A 17,303-nucleotide genomic window follows, 5' to 3' on the forward strand; every position below is an offset into this window, starting at 1 on the left:
ATTTTAGGCCTATTGGTAGATAACAAATTAACATTTAATGATCATGTAAAGGCTGTGTGCCAGAAAGCTACCAATATTTACAAACCATTGGCAAGGGCAGCAAAAATTAACTGGGGACTGAACTCTGAGACTATCAGAACTATTTATGTGGCTGTGATTGAGCCCATTATCATGTACGCGTCCAGTGTATGGGCACCGGCCACACGGAAGTTGATGACACAAAAGCGGCTAAACACGGTTCAGCGGGGTTTTGCCCAGAAAATCTGCAAATCGTACCGAACCGTGTCACTGAACGCAGCACTTCTGCTGGCCGGTCTCATACCACTTGATTTACGGATACAAGAGGCGGCTCAGCTCTACGAGGCCAAAAGGGGCCGACCACAGCCCATACTGAATGGCAGGGAGGTCGAAGAGAGAGTATGTTTCCTGAACGCCCCGCATCCCGCAGAGGAGGCTGTCGTGGGGTTCCGGTGCTTAGAGGACATGGAGGAGGCCACCATCGCAGACTATGACATGACCGGTCTGAGGATATTCACAGACGGCAGTAAAATGGACGCCGGAGTGGGTGCAGCTCTCTCGTGCTGGAGGGATGGAGAGGAAACTCTGAGTAGGAAGTTTCGTCTCGAGCCTTACTGCACAGTGTTCCAGGCAGAGCTGTACGCAATCCTTAAAGCAACAGAACTGGCTTTAAAAGACAAGGACTGCTCTGTGAATATCCTCAGTGACTCCAGGTCTTCTTTAGAAATACTGAGCACTGGAACCTTCCACCCCTTGGCTTTTGACATTAGGAGAAATTTAGCTCTTCTGAGGGCAAAAAATAAGAGGGTCAGCCTCTTCTGGGTGCGAGCTCATGTAGGAGTGGTCGGAAATGAAAGGGCTGACTACTTGGCCAGGGAGGCTGTCACAAAGCTCAAGACCAGGCCGGCTTATGACAGTTGTCCAATTTCATATATAAAGAGATCCATAAGGGAGGACACTGTCATGAAATGGTCTGAGCGTTACAGGGAGGGTGTGACGGCGTCCGTGACCAAGACCTTCCTGCCGTCAGTTGAAAAGGCACATAAAATTTTGAAGAAAATTAAGCTCACACCCCTTTTGGTCCAAATATTCAGCGGACATGGCGGGTTTTCGGAGTACCTACACAGGTTTAAGTGTAAAGACGGTCCTGGCTGTGTCTGTGATGAAACGGTCGATGAATCAATATTGCACTTACTCATCGACTGTCCACAGCACAGCCGAATCCGAGAGGACCTCCACCAACAAATTAGGGTGGAACTGTGTAGGGACTCCGTCCCCGCCATTCTGGAGTGCGACGCAAGTCGGAGCTTATTCCTGCTATTTTGCTCTAAAATAGCAGGAATAGCTATTAAGAGGAACAGAACAGGGTGACAAGGACACAATGTTGTCCAGTATTATAGAATACGACGATTAACATGGGTCCAAATTAAACTGTTCTGTTCCTTTCAAACAGTCGCGAAGTTCGTACAGTCTGATAAAACTAAAACTAAAAAAGGTCTCTGACATTATGTCAGGGGAAGAAGCTGCCTAAATAGAATCCGAAAAGATCTATTTAGTAATTAAAAAAAAAAAAAAAAAAACCTAACCAGACCCTCCAAATTTCATGTCTCTAGGATCAGCGGTTTAGGCTGTGCGTTGATATATATATATATAATATATATATAATATGGGGTAAAGCGGCAGATATTGGGAGAATTTTTGTATTACAAAAAAGGGCAATACGCGCAATTTATAACTTAAGACCACGCGATTCCCTTCGAGAGAAATTTAAGGAAATAGTTATCCTTACTGTAGCCTCTCAATATATTTATAATAACATAATTTTTGTAAGACAAAATATTCTTAGTTACAAGAAAATTGGTGATCTACACAATAGGCTAACTAGAAACAGAGACAAACTTGCAGCTCCTGCCTTCCGCCTCAGGAAAGTCCAAAAGTCATTTGTGGGTATTGGTATTACCTTTTATAATAAAATCCCGCAAACTATTTTGGACTTACCTTTGCACAAGTTTAAAAAATCTATTAAAAATATGCTCCTGAAAAAAGCATATTACACAATTGAAGATTATCTAAATGATAAAAGAGCGTGGATTTGACCTGCAGCTCGTTCCAGCAACGTACAAGACTGCAAATACTATTTTATACATGGCATAATTTTGTACCTATATCAAATATTTGAGAGCAACCGCCGAGTTTCTTGCTGGTTCTTCTCGGCAGGAAAGGCATTCCGAACCAGTGGTAGATACATCCGACTATTCGTAAGCATTTGTAAAAGTTTATACGAATAAAAAAGATTTTCATTTTCATTTTTCATTTTCATTTTCATATATGCCAGTCAGTCAGTCAGTCAGGACTTTGAATTTTATATATATATTTTGAGAGTAGGTATCGAGTAAAACAGATAATTACTCTACGTCAGGAAAGATTAACTGTGATTACCTATATTCATTTTCATCAGAATATGCATCACCGTCTCCATGCTTCCATTCTTCAAAAGGGGCCGCCCTGTTGCTTATCGAATATGGTTGGGCGAACTGTTCAAAATGTAGGTTATCGTCTTTTGCGTTATTTAGTCTTCGACTTAACACTTTTTGGTTACATGCTATCACAAGAACTGTAAACAAGGAAAATTTCACAGAGTTAAACAAAAACCGCAAGTTAATTCAAATAGTAAGTATAGTACCCGGCAGGAAATATTGTACATCGACCTTTAGAAAGAATAGCGGTTTCGTACAGCGTTCTCTGTCGTTGAGACCGACAAAACGTCAGATACGTCACTTTTTATGCCGGAAAATTAAAGAGTTATTAAAACTAACAGACAGAGAGACCTTCGTTATTTTATAAAAGCTGAAAGTTTCTCCGCGTATTGTCCCCAGCACAGGAAGGAACGATCAGCGACTATGAAGTTTGGATCAAGGTGGCTTTGAGAGATAACAGGTAACAAAAGTGTAGTAAGTAAAAATAAAAATCTGTACTACGAGTACTTAGCTATTGTTTAATTATTTAAACAATTCACTGAGCTAACAAAGTTTTAAAATATTAACATATAACTAGTAGGTATAGGTAAGTAATTTAAAAATGACTTACAAATCACTGGCGTTAAATTCTTCATTTTTTAAACACGTTTGAATGAATATAATATCTCAGTTCTTGTTCACTCACAATCACGTGTAAAATTGTAAGTTATATCACTGGTCGCAGCTAAGTTACGTTTCGTAATGAGTCCTGGCATCAACGTATATGGACTTATAAGAGTTAGTATGCGATTCACTAAAAAACCCGTTGAAGTTATATCTGCACTGCCTCCTATCTCCAATTTCTAACATGTGAAATAAGCACCAATAAAATATCAATAAAAAAATTATAATAATAGGTAAGTCCAGTATAATTAATTCTTATCTTTGTTAAACAAAGTTGGTAGGTACCTAAGTACTTAAAATCTGCCCAAGTGCGAGTCAGACTCGCGCACCGAGGGCTCCGTAGTCCGTACTGAGTCGTACCTATTTTTTTGACATCTTGCACGATAAATCAAAAACTATTATGCATAAAAATAATTAAAATTTGTTTTAGAATTTACAGGTAAAGAAGCCCTTTCATAATGATACCCCACTTGGTATAGTAATATCTAATTAGGTATTTGAACATGGACACGTTTTAATTTTTTTTGTGATATAACCACAAATTGGCGGTTTTCGGGTTTTTCTCTTTGCGTGTGCTATAAGACCTACCTACATGCCAAATTTCATAATTCTAGGTCAACGGGAAGAACCCTATAGGTTTCTTGACAGACAGACAACAAAGTGATCCTATAAGGGTTCCTTTTTTATTATGAGGTACGGAATCCTAAAAATAATGATATCTTCACTATTAATTTCTGACGCATAATTTACTTTTAGGGTCAATTTCAACTGTTAACCTTTGCCGACTTGCAATTTGGTATTTTTCCAATGATAATACATTATGATCCATCATTGCAATCTTTATGGCATGTTTATTGCTATTAGGAAATGCCAGTGATGATGCTTATTTTTACCCGACTACGGCAAAGCCAAAAGAACGGTTATGATTGAAATAATAATGAAAATTATGAAATGATTAATAATGAAATAAAATAGTGAATATAAAAAATTAAAAACATTTTTTAAATTTTTTTATGATGCCTTGAATAGGCTACAAAGCAGCCTAATAACTTTACCACTTAGAAACCAAACAAAATTCTTTTTCCATAAACATAATTGGAGGTACGAGTAGGTAAAATAATAATATTTATCGTTTCACTATTTATGTATTACTAGCTGCCCCGGCGAACTTCGTACCGCAGTCGATTCAAATTTTTTAAATTTTTCTCTCCGTAAGAACCATCCAGTACTACAAGAAATATAATAAAAAATCGGCCAAGTGCGAGTCAGGCTCGCGCAATGAGGGTTCCGTACTACAGTCGTATTTTTTCGACATTTTGCACGATAATTCAAAAACTATGATGCATAAAAATAAATAAAAATCTGTTTTAGAATGTACAGGTAAAGACCTTTCATATTATGATACCCCACTTGATATAGTCACTCACTTCGAAAGTTGAAAATACTAATTATTAGTTCATGACCACAATTTTTTTTGTGTGATCTAACCCTAAATTCACGGTTTTCAGATTTTTCCCCAAATGTCAGCTATAAGATCAACCTACCTGCCAAATTTCATGATTCTAGGTCAACGGGAAGTACCCTGTAGGTTTCTTGACAGACAGACGGACAGACAGACAGACAGACAGACAGACAGACAGACAGACAGACAGACAAACAGACAGACATACAGACAGACTGACAGACAGACAGACAGACAACAAAGTGATCCTATAAGGGTTCCCTTTTTCCCTTTTGAGGTACGGAACCCTAAAAAGAATTAGCGAAATCGGTTCAGCTGTTCTCGAGATTTGCGATCAGCAACACATTTAGCGATTCATTTTTATATATAGAGAAGATAGAAGATGTACTCACTCAAAGTCTTAGATCATATTTTGAAATTATAGTGGAACGTATGGGACAACACTAAAATTCTGTTACCTATAGTTACCTAGTTAAACATGAAACGTTTGTCAGGAAATTACAGCATTACGGAATTAGGGGTGTAGCATTGGAGTTGACGAGATCTTGCTGAAGACAACCTTTTTAGGGTTCCGTACCTCAAAAGGAAAAACGGAACCCTAATAGGATGACTTTATTGTCTGTCTGTCTGTCGGTCTGTCAAGAAACGTACAGGGTACTTCCCGTTGACCTAGAATCATGAAGTTTGGCAGGTAGGTAGGTCTTATAGCACACATTCGGGGAAAAATCTAAGAATCGTGAATTTGTGGTTACATCATACAAAAAAATTAAATTGTGGTCATGAACTAATAAAGTATTTTCAATTTTCGAAGTAAGATAACTATATCAAGTGCGGTATCATATGAAAGGGCTTCACTTGTGCATTCTAAAACAGATTTTTATTTATTTTTGTGCATCATAGTTTTTGGATTATCATGCAAAATGTCGGAAAATACTACTGTAGTACGGAACTCTCGTTGCGCGAGCCTGACTCGCACTTGACCGGTTTTTTTACCTTAACCGGTTTCGACGCAACTGCATCGTACTGGGACGCTAAATAGCTACCGCCAGGTACAGCTTTGCTGGTTTGGTGGTAACTAGCCCCGGTCGAAGTCTCCCATCAGACCAGACCAGAGAGAATTTAGAAATTCTATATCCAAATCGCTCCTGCCAGAAATCAAACCCAGGACCTCCCGCTTACAAGACCACAGCGGTCATTCCTGCGACAGGAGGTCATGCAGAATGGATGTATACTCGACGGAATAATTATCAAAATATGTAAGTACTAGAGGATGCCCGCGACTTCGTCTACGTGAATTTAGGTTTTTTTAGATCCCGTGAGAACTCTTTGATTTTCCGGGATAAAAGTAGCCTATGTCCTTCCCTGGGACGTAAGACAGACAGACACACTTTCGCATTTATAATATTAAGTATGGATGGATTTGGAATCAAGCGAAACCTTAAAACAAGGAATATAACGAATAGAAAAACGAGAAGCACTGCCTAGAACAATCTTTAGATTGTCCTTTTATTATGTAAGGACATACACCCTACAGTAGATAAAATTTGACAGCTTGATAATGACCAAACCCAATATAAGTATTTTTAATAATTAAGTTAAGTACCAGTGAGGAAATAAGAGAGACATCATAGGGTTTAATAATTTATTTAATAATGAGCATTCAAATAAACTATAATTTATCACAATCATTACATACTGATCGGTACAATTAATAAATTATTATTATTCTAGATAAAACGTAGGTTTACGGTTATTTCGAGAGAAAAGTAAAGCTCATTGGTATCAAAAATATTTCAGAGAACAGTTTAATACCAAACAGGTATGGGAAATAAGTTCGGTGGGCCAAAAGTACCGTTTCCGCGAGGAAACGTGCATGCCTGAGAGTTCTCCATAATGTTCTCAAAGGTGTGTGAAGTCTACCAATCGGCACATGGCCAGCGTGGTAGACTATGGCCAAAACCCTTCTCACTCTAAAGTGAGCCGGCGATGGGTTGATCATGATGAATGATGATGATGAATAGTGTAGGTATATTATTTAGGAGTTTCCTCTTCCTTTCTACCCAAAAAATTGTTAAGGTACCTAATAATTATAAAGCACTTTTACTATGTATGCTTATATCTTATGTCCATATCAAAGTCTTCGTCGTCGTTTTCCTCCTTGCCATCAGTACCTGAATTCTGTTCAATGTGGCACGCTACTGGCTTTAACAGCGACACATCTGAAAAAGATTTTCAGGTAAAATAGATGATGATGGTAACAGGTAAATGCAAATCACGATTCAAAAGCACTTTCTATTTAAAAAAAAAAGTAATGCTCAAAGTTTAGTTAGAAAGGAGTTAGATGATGTTAAAAATACATGATTATCACAGAATCAGTACCTCAGTACCCTTATTGTAGATGCGAAAGTGTTTGTTTGTTGGTTTGTTGGTTTGTCCTTCAATCATGTCGCAACGGTGCAACGGATTGAAGTGATTTTTTGCATGGTTATAAATAAAGACCTGGAGAGTGACATAGGGTACTATTTATCCCGGAAAATAAAAGAGTTCACCTAAGATTTAAAAATACCTAAATCCATGCGAACGAAGTCGCGAGCATCAGCTAATATTATATACTAGCTGATGCCCTCGACTTCGTCTGCGTGGATTTAGGTTTTTTAAAAATCCCGTGGGAACTGTTTTATTTTCCGGGATATTAGCCTATCTCACTCTGCCGGTCTTTATCTATACCCATGCAAAAAATCACGTCAATCCGTTGCACCGTTGCGACGTGGTTGAAGGACAAACCAACAAACCAACAAACCAATAAACCGACAAACAAACACACTCTCGCATTTATAATAAGGGTACTGATAACAAACTAAGAAGATTATTAATATAAGTATATTAAATTAAAAGCAAAGATAGCGGACAATGCGAAGAAAATCACAATAAGATGAGCAAAGTAAAGCAGAAAAAATAGTCTCAGTCAAAGTTAACTCGAATGTAGAAACACCATGCCTTACGATTATATCGAACATCGTTCAAGTTTTGTTTCAAGATGGAATTACAAACGCTTACCAAGTCCACAGCTAATAGCGCACTGCAACCTCGACAAGTTGTAGAAGGTTTCCTTATTAGTGCCGCAAACAGGGTCGTATTGTGGGTCGGTATGACAAGATCTCATACACACGCGTACTTGTATACTTCTAGGAGTGGTCGAAGTGCTGAACGGCTGAGCTGTAGATTTTGTTTTCGGACATGGCAACCGACGAGATACTTGAACATCTGTAATAATGGAACGAAACAAAATGTAAGTCTAAACTGCACTTTTAACACACAGTAAGTAGGTCCGAAATAATTATTACTGCATCATTAAATTACATTAGTACAATTACTTTACTAAGAAATCAATACTTAAATACTAATCTTATAAAGAAATAAAGTTTGTAAGTTTGTTTGTAAGGGGTAAAATCTGGAACTACTGAACCGATTTTAAAAATTCTTTCACCAGTAGGAAGCTACATTATTTCTGAGTGACTAAGGCTATATTGTATTACAAAAAAATTACGAAATTCTTACGAAAATTATAATAAGTTACCCGTGCGAAACCGGTGCGGGTCGCTAGTTATTAATACAAGGAGAACGTGAAAATAGGGTCTCCGTCAATAACTGTTTTTGAAGCCATCTTGAAGTGCGTCTATCATCTTTTCCCGGCTCAACCGCTGAACCACACGAGTAGAGTGGCTGAACCATGCTAGCGTTCATCTTGGACAAAGCAAAGGTGACGTTTCATCTCGGAAAATCAAAGAGTTCTCATGGAAAAACCTAAGTCCACGCCTAGCTTTATAGTTAGGGACACCAGCTACAAAATATGTAGTCGATGCCCTTAAATTTAATGAATGAATGAAGAGTAATACAGCCACACTACTGGGTACTGACGACCGTCCTGACGTAGTGGTGAGCGCCATCTTATAAGTGAAAGGTATCGGGTAAGATTCCCGGCAGGGGTAACTTGGGATATTATACTTTCTAAATTGTCTCTGGTCTGGTCTGGTGGGAGGCTATGGCCATGGCTAGTTTGCACCCTATAGGAAAAGGCGTGCCGCCAAGCAATTTAGCGTTCTGGTACGATGCCGTGTAGAAACCGATAAGGCTCCTTAGTCTTGATTTGAGACAGCATCGTCACTTACCTACCAGCATGTGAGATTACAGTCAAAGGCTAACTTGCAATGGAATAAAAAATCGATGATCGAACTTACTTTTTCCACACCATTGTGCACATGTCAGTTTTCCAGGGTTGTCGTATGTAACGCCATCGCTGCCGCACACAGGGTTATACTCTGGCGTGGTAGGGCAAGATGACATACAATCCTGCAGGTTGTCAAATGTAGTTGTAGAGGTAGTAGCTGTAGTGCTTTGCGGCAGCTGTATTGATCTCGCAGTGGTACCACTCCAGCCTGGACATGGTGATAGCTGGCGTATGTGAAGGTCTGTGAAGGAAATCCATAAAGAGTAATATTATAAATGCTTTTAAAAGTGTGTCTGTCTTTCTGTCTGTCTGCCAGCTTTTCACGGCCCATCCAATAAATTGATTTTGTCGAAAGGTACAGAGATAGTTTGCATCCTGGGGATGGACATCATAGGCTACTTTTTATTCCGAAAAATTTATAAAAACCTAAATCCACACGGACAAAGTAGTAAGCCTTAACTTTAAAATATACCAGATGATGCGTGCGACTAATTTAATAAATTTATGAGATTTTATCCTGTAAGTGATTTGTGTATGTACGGACTCGAAGATATTTTCTTAACTATTATGCATTTTTTTATTTGTAGAATTGACTAATAGATAGTTCATCAGTTTTCTTATATTCTTAATCTATATTAAATTCTGCGTTTGAATAGATGAATATATCAGATGTACCTAGGTATGCCTACTTAACTGTTACATTTCGTATGTACGCAAATACGTAAAACTTAAATAAACTTGGGAAAACCACCATGAGTTCCGGCGTAGTTAAAAAGATCACAATGTTGTATTATTTACAGACAACATAACCGTCATTGACGTAGGTAGGTACTCGTACTTTACAGTTTAGTAAATTTTCTACGATGGAAGAATACATATTAGGTACCTCTGACTATTAAAATAAACTTATAGACTTAAGATTCTTTCGAAACATGACAGTTAGGCCTTAGACTTGTCCAAAACAATAATTATCGTCATATTTTAACAAAATAATATTAAATCAAGCGTAGTTAAATCAAACTTAAACCTCCCTCTTGAATCAGAAACCGCATTAAAATCCGTTGCGTAGTTTAAAAACTCAAAACAAAACACAACATTAATAAACACCGTCAGAGGCCCAGATTATAGTAAAAATTAATTCTTTTTGGCGTTCCGTACATAACAAGACTTAAATGGTGGCATCCGTGTGTATTCAGTACAAAAAAACTATAATTACTTATACCTAATAATATATCATTATAGTGCCGAAACTGTCGGTTGAACCTTACATAAAACATTTTAGTTAATAGTCAAAGTCAAATACTTATATTTATGTAAGTATAGCTGGTGAAGACCGTAAACCACGGATTTAAAAAAAATCAAGTAAGTAAGGCAGAGAATAAATCTGTATTTTATGCATATAAAATTCAAAGTCCTGACTGACTGACTTAATATTATCAACGCACAGCCTATAAACCACTGGTCCTGGAGACATTTCGAAATTCTACCCCTAAGTGGGTTAATTAGGGGCTTGAAATGTATGTAGTCCACGCGGACGAAGTGGCGAGCATTAGCTAGTAGGAACATAAAGTAGAACGTCGCCCTTAATGTTTGCAGACGAGCTTGCTTTTAAGTTGTACCTAGTAGATGCTAGAACGACTGATCCACTACTAAACAAATTGTCGTGCCGACTTCTGCCAGTCTAATTCCTCCACCAACTCGCCTGTAATCCATACTAATATTATAGGTGCGAAAATATGTATGTCTGTCTTTTCACGTTACCATACCGTTTAACAAGTTTTAACGAAATGTGGTACAGAGACAATTGACCGGTGCGGAAGGAAAGGCTTCTTTTTATCCCGGAAAAATCAAAGAGTTTCCATTGGATTTTTAAAAAAGTAAATCTAAGCGTACGAAGTCGCGGGTATTATCTAGTCTGTCATCATCTATCTATAGTTCGCGACAGATTGAGATGGCAACCGGGGTGGGGACGCCCCTCACACCCGCGCTAACCCGCTGCGGGCGAACGCGTTTGTCATACCCCGATTGACATCTGGACCTGTCGCGGACTATAGTTGATCTTCGTCGACCGACTGTATGAAATATCCCTCTGCCATAGATTACAAGTTACAACAGTACCTACATATACCAGGCTAGTTCATTCTGATAGAACTAGAACACAATTACCTATGATTATGAACAGTTCTAGAAAGCACAGTGTTATATATTTTCCAAGATTTAAAATAAAATTTAAGATACGGTAATAAAACTACCTAAACTGTAGCCGAGTTTTTAGCATATCAATAAATTATGAGGCGCTTACCTACTCCACACCTCATGAAGCATTGCAAATGTTCCAGATTGTGGTAAGTGACACCGTCCGTGGCACAGACAGGCTGGGACGCCGAGTCTGGTTGACAAGTAGTTGTACATTGTTGGATTTTTCTTTTTGCCGTGAGACTAGGTATTCCGTCACTCCAACTGAAAATTTTACAATAATTGTCATTAAAACCCGCTAAAACGATAGGCTATGAAAAATTGTTACCGGAAACCTTAGATGAATGATTACCGAAAATAGGAAGATCTACAATGAAAAATTCCCTATTAAATTATAATCTTTTAAGGTATATTATGTGTTAATAAAGAAAGAGAACATAATTAACTGTCCATGATCTATCTATACCAATAAAATATTTATTTTTCTTAATCAACTTATACAATGAACCAAATGCAATATGCTGTATATAACGTGCAGCATGCGACATGCATCGCCCGCACTCCTCAATCTTCGATTGTGGTACACAATGATATGAATGATTGTGTATCATGCTTGCTTTTATGAAGAGCACACCTCAATACATTTTTAAACTTGTGTAAAGGCAAGTCTAAAATAAAATTATTGACTGTGGGATTTTTTTAAGTATAAAAGAAAAACTAAGTTGCTGCTTACTTCGAAATAATTGTGAAAATGGAAAATATATAGGTTTCTGATTGAGACTTATTCATTGATTTTGAGAGTAGGTTACGAGTACAACAGATAATTTCAACTTACTCTACAGCAGGAAATATTATACGGTGATTATATTCATTTTCATCAGAATATGCATCATCATATTCTGAGCCTTGATAAGGGGCAGGCCCGTTGCTTATCGAATATGGTTGGGCGAACTCTTCATAATATAGATTACCGTCTATGGCGTTTTTTAATCTTCGGCTTAACACTTTTTGGTAACTTACTATCAGAAGAACTGTAAAGTACGAAAATTTCACAGAGTTAAACATTTTCAATAACTCAAGGCCCCGGGTGTCCGAGGTTCAACCCCACACGCACCTCTATCTTTTCGGATTTAAGTGCGTTTATTTACTTACCTATCACTTACATTAATGGCATTTAAAGGTGAAGGAAAACGTCGGGAGGAAAACTTGCCTGAGAGTTCTCCATAATGTCCTCAAGGTGTGTGAAGTCTGCCTCTGCCTGTGTGTAGTGAGCCTGAGTTGATATTAATGATAATGATGATGTAGGTACTTAGTTACATCCTTATTAATTTCGATGCAAAAGTGTACCCATTACCTATCTATTCTTCTTGCTCAATAACTTCAAGCTGGTCTAAGTTGCCAGTATGTTGAGATAAAACACCATGTTAAGTAGTATAATAGGTACTAAGTCAGAAATAATAAATATAGGGCACCTTTGGCCAAGGGGCAACCAGGGGCGGACTTTTTAACGACGTTTAATTTTAAGTTGGTAAGGTTTATTTAAGTTTGTATGTTTTATTTTAATATTTTTAAGTACTTTTAATTTAGATTTAAGTTTATTTAATAGAATTGTGTTATTATTATTTTAAGTTAATAGATATAAAAATCAAAATCAAAAATTGTTTATTAATCACAATCATACACCCATTTATAAGTTTATAAGTAATTGTTATTTAGCTTTTAAGTATTAAGTATACCAATGAATTTGTGTTACGTGTAGGTATCTACTGTCGACGGCATTGGTGTACGGAAAAACTAATGATTTAAAGTTTATGATTACACCTAAACATGTTGTAAACTGTATATATTCTTTCTAAATAAATATAATATTATATTATATTAATAATACAAAATATTAACTACTGGCTAAGTGGAAGGCTCCTAACTCGAAAAACCAATTTATAATTATTGGAAAATAAAATCGAAATATATAGTTACTACCTACTTAATATTAAAAAAAAAATTTAGGAGATTAAAGTTTATATGCATGTAAAGTTAATGTTTTGTTATTCCAAAAGAACCCTACGCAGTGTGCGAATAGAAGATGAGACGTATACATAAACTCGTTTAAGCTCGTATAATTTAATAATCAGAATTCATATTATAATTTGTAAACGATTAAGTTCCGTAAAACCACGACCGTAATTTAATTGTTCATAGAACCGGTGGCTATATTTCATAGATATTCGCTAATCACGACTTAAGGTCGATTCACAGTGACATCTAAGACAAATCGAAGCGAAACGTCAAATTCTTCACAAACGCGTACGGATTCGCGCGTCTTATTATTTTTTATTATTAAGTATTTTTATTATTTATATCGTCGATTCAGGATCAAACCGAGAAATCCCTCACTTTAAGTTCACTCTGGTTCAGGATTCTACTGAAGCCTCGTCGCGTTTGAGATCCTGGCCTTGCACACGCACCGATCGAAAATCCATACAAAGCGCGTTTTTTTCTCGGTCGTTTATGTATGTACTCGTATGTGGGGAAAGAGCCCAATAATAAGTATGCTAATGTGAAATTTTAGATTATCTTTTCGCATCGACTCTGTGTCAATGTGTATCGACCTTACGTATACTATGGCCCAACGTAACTTGTTAACAATATCTAATAAATAATGATAACTATTTTATTGATAGTCTTCCTCTACAAAGCCATTAAAATAATTTACAAACTGGAATTCGTTCGGGCGATATAGTTTTTTAGGAGTCGAAGCCTCATGTACAGCCAGCTTTTTGACATTTTCGGGCGTGGCAACCCTACTAGTAGGTATCTCACATTAGAAGCAAAGCGCTAATGCGATCTGCATGTCCCATTGTTTTTCCACGACAAACAGTTTTTCCCTTCACCGCGCCGCACCAACCACCTTAAATATGAGTACCTAACTACTTTTAAGTAGAGAATACATCGGCATCTTGTAGGCAGGTAACTTATCTTCATCTAACACAATAGGCTGTAAGCCGTGATACTCCATAATGTTCTCAAAGGTGTGTGAAGTCTACCAATCCGCACTTGGCCAGCGTGGTGGACTATGGCCTTCTCATACTGAGAGGAGACCGTGCAACTGTAGTGAGCCGGCTATGGATTGATCATGATGATGATGATAATAAGTATAGGACATCGTTCAATTTTCGTGAATGACCGTGGTTATTGAATTGACTACGTGATCTCTACCAGCTGTACCTAGGTTTAAGGATAAAAATGTGTACTAGCTAATGTTTGCTTATTTAAACCATTCACTGAGCTAACAAAGTTTTACAATAGTAACAAAATACTTAGTATAGGTAACATAAAAATGACTTACAAATCACTGGCGTTAAATTCTTCATTTTTTAAATACGTAGTTCACCTTTAAATGAATATAATATCTCAGTTGTGGTTCATTCACAATCACGTGTGAAATCGTTATATCACTGGTCGCGGCTAAGTTACGTTTCGTAATGAGTCCTAGCATCAACGTGTATAGACTTATAAGAGTTATATGCGATTCGCTAGAAAAACCCGCTGAAGTCATTAGCTACCACCTGTCTCCAATTTCTATCCAGTCAAATGCGCCAATAAAATACCAATAGAAAATTTATAACAAACAGTAGGTAGTCCAGTAGGTATAAGTAGGTAGGTACCTAAGTACTTAAATGATGATGTCTTCAAACTTAATTTCTGACGCATGATTTACTTTTACGGTCACTTTCAACTGTTAACCTTTGCCGACTTGCAATTATTGCCATTATTTTGTTGCCATTGCAAAAATACCAAATATCATTATAATACATTATGATTCATTATTGCAATCTTTATTGCATGTTTATTGCTATTAGAAAATGCCAGTGCTTATTTTTGAAAATCCATACTAATATTATAAATGCGAAAGTGTCTATCTATCTAGAAATAATCTAAGAAATTGCGTCTCAATTATTAATTACTAGACGATGCCCGCGACTTCGTCCGCGTGGATTTAGGTTTTCTTTAAATCCCATAGGAACTCCTGAATTTTCCGGGATAAAAAGTATGTCTATGTCCTTCCCCAGGATATTAGCTAACTGTGTACCAAATTTCATCAAAATCGGTTGAACGGTTGAGCCGTGAAAAGCTAGCAGACAGACAGACAGACAGACACACTTTCGCATTTATAATATTAGTATGGATTAATACAGTGCTAAATCTGAATCAGTGCCCGCCGGATCTACTGTTACGACTGTTAGCATTGAAGTACATACTGCAAGGTCGATCTTGAATCACTGTTTTGCTGTCTCCGTGATTGATATACTTACCTACTTACCTTGTCTATGTTGTTAGATAATATAATTAATATTTGTAAATTGTTGCTGCATGTTTGAGAGTTCTGCACGTTTTTTTACCTACAGGTGTGTGAACTGTGAAGCCTGCCACTTGGCCAGAAATCGACGTGGGCACTATGACCTACTTTTTATTTATTTATTCAGATATAACTCAGCCCTTGATCTGCAATCTCACCCGGTGGTAAGTGATGATGCAGTCTAAGATGGTAGTGGGCTGTCCGGTGAGGTAACCTGGACGGGGTATGGCAGTTTTTTATTAAATCCACGCCCCTTTGGTTTCTATACGGCATCGTATCAGAACGCTAAATCGCTTGGTGGCACGGCTTTGCCGGTAGAGTGGTAACCACGGCCGAAGCCTCCCACAAGACCAGACCAAAAATTTAGAAATTATAAAATTCCAAACCCCAGCCAGGAATCGAACCCGGGATCTCTCACTAATTAGACCACAGCGCTTACCACTGCGCCAGGGAGGTCGTAATACTTACGAGGGAGCTCTGCCATATCACTACTTGGTCACAATAGCAATTAATTACGTACACATTCTTGTTTATGAAATATCGACAGGCGTATCAGAACAACTTAAAAGCTGACTGTTGATATTTTTATCAATATTGCGAAATAAATGATACAAATTACAATCAAGGATTAGCGTAGTGTACGGTTGCAATTATACTTAATATTGTTCCTTTGACCGAATTTGGGCCAAAGCAGTCATTCTCAACAGCGATCAGTCAACTACGCACAAGCGTATGCGCAAACACAGTTGCATTTTCTTTATCCTCTATCGTAGAGTGAGATCTAATGGGACGGCTATCCGACATGACCGGAGAGAGACCAAGCGCAGAGTCAACGGCTTTACGTGTCCTCTGAGGCACAGTAGGTAGTGCGCCGCCAGTTCTCCAAGACCAGGCTGCTACTGAGATTTTTTCGAAATTAAATTTCATCATTTTTTTTGTTACAATACAGTTGCAGTTAAAATAACAAGAAAAGAACTAAGTTTTGACAAATCGTAGCGCTACGAACGCTTTCGTAGACTCGTAGACTTTGTAGTCGACTGACGTCTAGTTGTAGGACAAAAGTCCGTAGGCTTAATTTCTTTCTTGTTTTATATCCTAACAAAATCATACAAAATAAATTCGAGCAAACAGTTAATATTGTAAGAGTTAAGACCACTAACTTAACTTAACTTAAACCTAACCCTACCTACCTAACTTAAATAGACTGCTAAAATCATAACCCTTCCTTTTGGCTTTGCCGTCGGGCACAAATACACACTGCTATAATATATTAGTATCATTTGATGTGTATAGGTAAGACATGTACCTGCCATGTGAAATTTGGTACAGAGATAGCTTGCATCCCGGGGAAGGACATAGGCTACTTTTTATCCCGGAAAATTAAAGAATTCCCATGGGATTTTTAAAAACCTAAATCAACGCAGACGAAGTCGCGGGTATCATCTAGTACCTTATATACTAAGGCATGCATTATATTAAATACAAATTAAATATATATTAGTGTAGAATTATTTTGTGATTGTAGTATTAATCATGCATGGGTCTCCTCACAGAATGTGAAGGGTTTCAGGCCATAGGTACCTATGGTACACTACGCAGGCCAAGATCGGATTGGCAGACTTCACACACCTTTGAGAACATTATGGAGAACTCTCAGGCATGCAGTTCTAGTTTCCTCAAGATGTTTTCCTTTACTGTTAAAGCAATTTAATTGCTTGAAACGCACATAACTCCGAAGAGTGAGAGGTGTATGCCTGGAATCAAACCTCGGATACCAAATACTAAACCGATCATTATGCGAATGCGTCGGTGCTAAGAGCGTAAACGCCGTAAAGGACAATATTTTGCAACGAAGACGAAAATACAAACTGTAAATTACAAAACATAAGGTACTTAACGAGT

General features: G+C 37.5%; 1 protein-coding gene across 1 annotated transcript; it reads right to left on the reverse strand.

Moving 5' to 3' along the window:
* Positions 1–6,248: 6,248 nt before the first annotated feature.
* On the reverse strand, positions 6,249–14,531 carry LOC117986678 (follistatin-like). The gene is made up of 6 exons (XM_069501850.1): positions 14,391–14,531; positions 11,880–12,075; positions 11,151–11,308; positions 8,859–9,089; positions 7,678–7,884; positions 6,249–6,839 (listed from the first exon to the last, which is right to left on the reverse strand). The coding sequence occupies exons 1-6, from the start codon at positions 14,413–14,415 to the stop codon at positions 6,724–6,726; spliced, it is 933 nt and encodes a 310-aa protein (XP_069357951.1). The 5' UTR covers positions 14,416–14,531; the 3' UTR covers positions 6,249–6,723.
* Positions 14,532–17,303: the final 2,772 nt, after the last annotated feature.

Source organism: Maniola hyperantus, chromosome 11 (genome assembly GCF_902806685.2).
Source record: "Maniola hyperantus chromosome 11, iAphHyp1.2, whole genome shotgun sequence".
Taxonomy (NCBI): domain Eukaryota; kingdom Metazoa; phylum Arthropoda; class Insecta; order Lepidoptera; family Nymphalidae; genus Maniola; species Maniola hyperantus.